The sequence below is a fragment of the Cynocephalus volans genome, chromosome 16 (assembly GCF_027409185.1).
Source record: "Cynocephalus volans isolate mCynVol1 chromosome 16, mCynVol1.pri, whole genome shotgun sequence".
Taxonomy (NCBI): Eukaryota; Metazoa; Chordata; class Mammalia; order Dermoptera; family Cynocephalidae; genus Cynocephalus; species Cynocephalus volans.
Window position 1 is genome coordinate 62,691,058 of NC_084475.1, and position 8,295 is coordinate 62,699,352.

General features: G+C 44.3%; 1 protein-coding gene across 1 annotated transcript; it reads right to left on the minus strand.

Annotated features, from left to right (window-relative positions):
- Window positions 1–397: 397 nt before the first annotated feature.
- On the minus strand, window positions 398–955 carry LOC134364331 (interferon alpha-4-like; the record flags this gene model as incomplete). The annotated part of the gene is made up of 1 exon (XM_063080193.1): window positions 398–955. A coding segment is annotated over exon 1 (558 nt), but the record flags the coding sequence as incomplete, so codon positions are not given.
- Between the last annotated feature and the right edge of the window lie 7,340 nt (window positions 956–8,295).

Consider the following 8,295-nt stretch of genomic DNA (forward strand, 5'->3'; position numbering starts at 1 on the left):
GAATAAACAAATACAAGCATTTTTCTATAGTAAAAATTTAATGCAGAAAGCAATATAATAGTTTCACAAAATACAAAGAATATATTTTGTTCTATTAAGCACAGTATAAAGGCGTATTGACAAAAACAATTTCAATCTTATCAACAGTTAGATAAATAAACATTTAAATAAATAAATAGATAGATACATTTGCACGGTCGTCTGTAAGTACCAGTCCCTGCAGGGTTGAACATGACGCTGCTGAACACCCTGAAGGCATCTGACAAACTTGAGGCACTTCATGTCATGATTGTAGCAGAAGTGACAGTCTTGGCGACCGGAGAGCTCAGGAAAGTGCGATAGTGTGTACTCGTCCATGAGAGTCGTTTCCACGTCGGACCAGGTCTCATTGCCTCCTCCCTAATCTTCCCCGCATGTTTATTGATGAAGAGAAGGATCTCACGATTTCTGCTCTCACGACCTCCCAGGCGCAAGGGCTGTGCCTCTTCTCTTTCAGGTAGAGACTGATTCTTTGGAAGTATTTCCTCACGGCCAGTGCGAAGTCCTCGTTCACCAGGGGAGTCTCTTCCACCCCCACCTCCGGCATCAGACAGGCTTCCAGGTCGTCCAGCTGCTGATAGAGTCCAGTGCAGAGTTTGTCCAAGAGGCTCTCATCCCAAGCAGCCGATGAGCCCTTTGTGCAGAAGAGGTTGAAGCTCTGCTGGGTCATCTCATGGAGGACAGAGATGGCTCGGGCCTTCTGCAGCTGGTGGCCATCCAAGTCTTCCAGGGGGAATCCGAAGTCATTTCTGTCCTTCAGGCAGGACAGAGGGGAGATTCTCCTCATTCGTCCCAGGAGTATCAAGGCCTTCCTGGTCCCCAGGCTGTGGGCCTGAGGCAGATCACAGCCCAGAGAGCAGGTCGCCTGGTAGCTGAGCACCAGCAGGGCCATCAGTAAAGGAAAGGGCAAGGCCATTGGGGATCTCGCAGATGCTGCTGGCCTGGCTGAGATGGGCGACTCTGAGCCTTAGCCTCTAGGTTCTCTGAAGAGCTTGCTTTGTGCATGTGTCTTAAATAGGGAACACACTAGTTTCCATTTTTTGGATGCCCGTGTCTTCCTTTCTACTTCTGTTTTTGCTTTCTTTATGCACTCTCTACATACTTTGAGAGCAGCGTTTCTCCACCTTTTTCTTTTCTCTTTTATTTCTTTCATGGTGGCCTGCTCATCCCTTTCCTCCAGAGCCTGGTTAAATTGTTTTTTCCGAATTGACCCTCCTGTGATAAGCTACAAAGGCGGGGGTATATCGTGCAATTATTTACGGACCGTATCTGTAGCTCAGGTTCATACGTAGAAAAGAAAGTGTGAAGTTAACTTTTTGCATTCAATGCATGTTTAAGAAGGTCTCTATAAAAATTTTAAGCCAAGACTTAAGTTTCAAAGTTATTGATTTGACTTGGCTTTATAAGTTTATTTGCTGAGCTCCTTTTTGTGTCATCTATTGACTTATATAAATTGTAATGAGTCAAATTTCACATGCAAATTCATGTTACAAAAATACACAATACCAATGTAATGACATACTTAAATATCTTTCAAAACTGCTAAAAATTATCTATCAATTCAATTATTTTCTTCCCATTAATTTCTCGTGTACCTAACTTTAAATTTTGTTCCATACGATAGAATACATTGTCACTGGGCCACCTCCCGGATGTTCCCCCAGGTGCGGTCAACTCTTATTTCTTTTTAGCACTCGACTTCATTATTGATGTGGCGAATAACTTTAGCAGAGCCACATAATAAAGCACAAATTCTTTGCATTTAATTCTCAAAGCCATTAACTCATTCAGTAGCACTCAGGAGCAAACCTCAGCTCCATCCACGAGACAGCCAAAGGCAGTCCATATGTATTCGTGTGGAGGCCACATCTCGAGACATGATTTTGAGATCAAGCGATCGTCTGTTCACCGTAGGCTTGTATTGCTCATGCTGCATATGCTCTGTGGATCTTCCGAGAACTCAATGTCGATGCTTCTTGATACACAAGAAAACCCGAGGGAAATAAAAATTAGTAATAAGGGACAGGTTTTCTTAGATTTGGGCTTTGGAGAACCACAAATTATTGTAATGACTAAGATTTGTTAACACCTCTAGGAACTAATTTTCACACTTTTGGGAGCAATACCATCCCAAGAAGAATGCACGATGGAGAGAACATCAATTTTATTTAAAAAGAAAATTTTGTTTTGCACCGAAGTTCAAATTTCCAACCAAACATCAGTCGGAGATTCCAATTCTAATGGAATCTTATTAAACCAAAGGAAGCCATCTTTGTCATAAATGGCAACAATGGGATGTAGGTGTGATGAAAATAAATGGCTGTTCAATTGTTGTGTACCGCTGGCGAGACACCAGAGATCTTTCTTTCCCATTTCCTTTTACATAGAAAGGAAAGTTGCTGCATTTTCCCTCCCAAGGAATGGGAATACCAAGAAAGCCAATATATGTACCTCAGTGTGATCAAACGTCACAAGGAAAGCAATATCCCACTGCAAAGGACACGACGAAGGATAATTTAGCTAAATTGAGCCCAGCCAAGGCGCAGATGAGGGGATGCGGCAGAGCAGAAGAAAAGTGGTGGAAGGGACGCAGGTCAAAGGTAGCAAACGGGCATGGGCTCCAGGAAAAGCAATCACTGCTGGTCCAGGGGTTGGTTTCAGCTTTGCTGGATCCAGCTTTCAAGAGAGTCAAGGGAGACACAACAACCACAAGAGTTTACACACAGAAAAGGCAAACTTGTGAGAGTGCAATATGCTCTCTGGATAACGGGGAAGCGAGAAATGCATCCCTTGTTTTCTCCTTGTGGATAAATGGACTCAGAAGTTGACTCATCGTCTTGTCATGTCTCCAGCAAGAAGCAAGGGAATTCACAATTTCAAAGGACACCCCTTCTTTACACATGGCTATATTATTTCTCCTAGCTGTCAGAGATGATGTCTTTATTACATTGAACCTTCGAATGAACTTCGTCCTAAGAATATAGGTCGCCATGAGTCCGTAAGTTACTCTTGGTCAGAGGAGTCGTCTTATGCGGTCTTGTTTCCTGGGCATCTTAGCCTAGTTCCTATCATTTCCAGAGCTCAGTCAATATTTATGAAAGGAATAATCATTATAATAACAGTGGAAAGAATAATACCAATACATACTGGAGACATGAATTGGGAAGACAATAGATCTAAAGAATTTGTAAGCTCTTCCCGCTTCATGCAGGGAAATTGTAATGGAAGATTTTGTGACGATTTTAAAAACAAAACACAAACACTTGATTGTAGAGATGCTTTCTTCCCATTTGTAGTTTTAATATTTAGAACCTCAGGATGTGCCACAGGGCCTGGTTGCAAATGGAAGACCCACCTTCCACTTTTACTTCAGTGCCCCTCAAGGAAGCGCAACGCCTTGCCTGATCGCACATTCCTTGTCTTTTCCGATAATACGGAGACGATGTGAATGTTACAATGTGTTTGGGGACCTTGTCCCTATACACTTGTCTATTTTTCAATTTTGGCCTGTGCCTTTGGGAATCACTTAACTCTTTCCAAGATTCAGTCAGTGTCGCTGTGAACTTTAATGAATGACGTCCGTGTCGTTTTCCCTGAGTCTAAATTGTGGAATCAGAGTTGGCATCAGATTTTGAAATAAACTGTGCCTAGCAAGAATGCCAGTTAATTTTCTCTTACAAATACTGTTAGTACACACAGTGTGAAAATAAAGAGTGGTCTTATTCAAAGAACATATATTCTCTTCTCACTAATCCCCCAGTCGGACTCTCTTTCCCCTCTCCTTTGCACTTAGGTATCCGACGAGCGTGAATCCAGGCTGAGTAAATACGGGTGGAAGTGATGTTCACCCTGTGCAGCATGGGTCCTTCAAAGCATCCTACAAGTGATCCACCATATAATTTTTTCCATATCGACTGAGCACAGTAGCCTCAAGCGTCGCAAACCTGTTTGAACTTATATGTTGATGATGGCAAAGCTGCAAAATAGTAGGTTGTGAGGTCCCTGAAACCCCGCTCAGAGGAGGCCAACACTGAGCTCTTCTATAAAGGAAAGATCAGTTTGTATTATCATCTAACTACTGGTGGTTTTCTTTTGTTCTGTTACAGGAGCGAGCATCAACTTGACTGACAAATGCCCTTCACCAAATTCTAGACTGAAGAACCATGTCTGTAAACAATGAAACTTCCAACTTCGGAAACAACAAGCACCACTCAAGAATTGAAACAGATAATGAAAATTATAAATCATGACAGTATTTATTTAGGACAAGACACCATGTTATTCTCTCTAATCATTCTACTGTAAATTCACGATGTAGAACGTATGTTTTACATAATCCCATGATTTAGGATTCAGATGTTTTTCAGCTGGTGCAAATGTGTGAGTTTAGCTTGCTTTGGGGGGCCTGGTAAACAATCGTGTAATTGGTTAGGGAGGGTCCTGAGTATAACTTCTACGTCATTTCCTGACGTTGCTCTGAAGGCGGTGAATGAGGACTAAGCGCACTTCAATTTCCACTCTGACCACCTCCCAGGCACAGGGGCTGTATTTCTTTTCCCTCAGATAACCAATCATTTCTTGGAAATACTTCCGAACGTCATTTCCCAAATCAGGACAAGAGAGAGTTTCTCCATTTGTCATCTGCACTTGTCGCAGGCTCTTCTCAAGGCTGAAGAGTAGTTTATCGAGGAGGATCGCATCCCAAGCAGCATGGCTGTTCTCTCTTTTGAGGAGGCTGAGGATCTGCTGGAGCATCTGACCACGGAAACAGGTGGCATGTGTCTTCTGGATTGGGGTGATATTTTCTCCTGTCCAAGGAAAATTGAAGTTCTTCCTGTCCTTGAAGCATGAGTGAGATGGGATCTTTTTCATCCGTCTCACTAGCATGATGGCTTGCCGGTTTTCCAGGCCATGGCTGGAAGGCATGCCCCAGACAGATGAGCAGGCAGGGACGGAGCAGAGCACCACTCCCGCCATGAGCAGGCAGATGTGGACCATTGAGAATTTCAGTGATTCTCGAGGCGGCCGCGAGAGGGCGCGCGAACGGCCTTTTCTGAGCCTCCGGTTTCGGAAACGCGGACGGACTCGGCCGCTTTTGGTTTCAGAGGGTGCCACAGCCCGAGAGAGCAGACGTCGCCGCTTGTCGCGCCGAACCGGTGCTGCTTAAATAGTGTGGAGAACATTTTCCTCCGATGGCTGCGGAGAGAGCTCCGCCGCGGCTTGGCGCGACCCAGTTTTCTTCGGTGAGGGCCGTGAGTGTCTGAGCTGCTCCCTGTGCTCGGGGCTTTCTTTCGCGTAGAAGCCGCAGCGAGACTGAGTTTGACGGGGAAACCCATTGAGTCGGGACCCGAGTGCTCGCGACCGCACGGGCTGTGATGGTCACAGATTCCGCAGGAGTGGGGGACGCGAGGCCGGGACAGCCTGGGAAAGGGGAGCCGGGTAGACAGCGGGTCCGGGAGCAGCCCCAGTGCGGGAGCCTCGGGCGAGTGAGCGGGGACGACGGCGGTGATACCGCCAGGACCGTGACTGGGGCCGGGACCGGGGCCGGGGCCGGGGCTGGGGCCGGGAACAGGGATGGAGTCGGGGCCGGGGCCGGGGCCGGGGCCGGGGCCGGGGCCGGGAGGAGGGACGTGCGCCCCCCTGTGGGGTCGTCGGAGTTTTCAGTGGCCCATGTTTCTGAGTCAGGACGTTCAAGTCTTTGAAAAAAGGAATCTAGGCAAATTAAAGCGGCATTATTTGATTTAGATCGTTTTTATGTAATTTTACTTTCCTAGCATTAAAGGAGGGAAACTCCACGATATTTGCAAGGTGCTACTTTACTTTTCAACGGACAGAACGGCCATGTTTAGGTTTCTTGTGATTCAGGATTAATCTTCGATCATTGCTCTTTCACCTGAGGTTGCTGAAACTTCTTTCGCAGAACGCCACCGTGACTTGTGTTGCTAGGAAGAAAAAGGAGCAGTGTCGTGTAGGAGCAGTTGAGGGCATTTAGCCGGTCAGAACCTTCAACGCTCTTGGGTGAGAGTGGCATAGAGTGAGTGCAATTTGCCACACTTGATGACCATGCAATTGCCACAGTCTCCCTTCTCCCTGGTGAGACTCTGAGGGATTTGCAAGTGCACGGTCATTTCTGGTCTTTACTTAAAATTGTATTACTTTGTTTCTCCTGGATAGTTTTTCACTAATTTTCATTTTTCATACGGCATGGAAATATCATTTGTGTCGATTCCTTAGATTGCGGCCTCCTTAAATTTTTGGCTTGAGGAAAGTACTCCCTAATTCCAGCCCAGGAAATAGCTTTTGAATTAGTATTGTGATTATCCGTGGTTGAAAATCAAGGAATGTCCACTCACCCTCCCTTCAAAAAAAGCCCCAATACAAATAACTTATATATTTAAATGCATTTTATATATGCTTAAAATTATATATATTTTATATGCATAGGTAATTATATGTCAATGTAAATACTTTGTTTATATTATATGTAAAGATAATTATACATACAGTATTACATATTATCTAATATTTATATATTTATAATGTTGGATTATATATGTATATACAGTTAGATTCATAGGTATACTTATGTTTACATATATTTACATATATATTATTTTTGAATAAGAAGAAAATAGATATACTACATGTATTTTTATACAATATATATACTCCGTATATTTTTAAACCTTTTTTCTGTCCTTTCCAATTTTTTTTTTTTTAAATCCCTGCTTCAAAATATATCACCAAACGTGGGTGAAACTGACTGACTGTGAAGGACAGATTAGTATTTCGTTTGTAAACTGTTCACAGAGAAGCCATTTTCTGTCACTCGACTTCCTGCCACACCGGTTCCCCGGAAGGTGCTTCAAGGGTGCTGGGCAGTTTCTCTTCTGCACCAGGCACTGCTCTAACACTGGCAGCCTGGGCTCTGCTCCTGCACAGGCCTGCAGACGGTCCCCCTCGTGGAGTTTCCATTTGAGAGGCACCAATGTGACTGGCCCTGAGCGTGTCAAGGGAGCTGCACTGAAAGCTTCTCTTGGCTTGACTCGGTTGAATGCAGACTCTACAGAGGATTACGATATTTGTTATATCAATACTCACGGTAACTATTGTTTACTATGTTCAGATTCTCAGCAAGTAACTTGCAAGTTTATGTGATTTAATCTCTCCAATTTCCACTGGAAAACTAGTACTGACAACTACTAAAGTTTTCTCACAGTTTCCCTGTCTCAGTTATAACTGGATCCACATTGCCAAGCATGTTATCACTCATGTATATGCAGTCAACACATTACTGGTGACAGACGAAGAGAACTAATGAATTAATGCCTCAGCTCTATGCTGCTATTATCTATCGATTATGTCGGAAAATATGAGCTATGGTGAAGAAAGGTGGAAGGCATCAAATCTAGTGAACGAGTCCTTTAATAGGGAAATGCAGACAGAGGAGGCAACTTGTATTTCAGTGCAATCGAAGAAATTTAATAATGCTGTACAGGATCAACTCTCTAAGTGCTAGAATTTGAAAAGAGACATATATTGAGACGTATTTATTTCAACATTGGTTCTCATTTGTATGAATATTTCCTACTGGATTGAGATTTCTTTCATTTTTGATGAACGTGTTGAACTTCCAGTGTAATAACACGAGCGCAGTGTTGAAGTCATGACATTATCTGAGGCTCGTAAATGGAAGACAAAGTGAAAGGAAGTGGAAACAAAACTGGGACAAGTCCAAAAGCTGCAAACCCTGGGCTCGCCGTGTCAGACTCTCACATGCAAGAAGGTGCTGATAGCAGCTGGGTCGATGCCCGACACCTCCATCCCCCCAGTGGCCGCGCTACCTCCTCCCTGGTGCATTAGCCCATTTTGTGTTGCTCTAAGAGAATATCTGAGACTAGGTAATTTGGAAAGAACAGAGGTTTGTTTGTCTTATGATTCTGGGACAGCTGATTCTGGCATGGACCTCGGGCTTCCTCTACTCATGGTGGAAAATGGCAGGCACTGGCGGGTACAAGCAGATCACATTTTGAGAGGAAGCAAGAGAGGCAGGGAGGAGATGCCAGGGTCTTTTATACAACCAGCTCTCCAGGGAACTAATAGAGCAAGATTTCACTAGGGCCCCACTTCCCCCAGGGAGAACATGAATCCATTCATGAGGGATCCGCCCCCCATGACTCAGCTTCCAGCACTGCCACATTGAGGACCAGATTTCCACATGAGTTTCGGTGGGGACAACACATCCAAATTCTATCA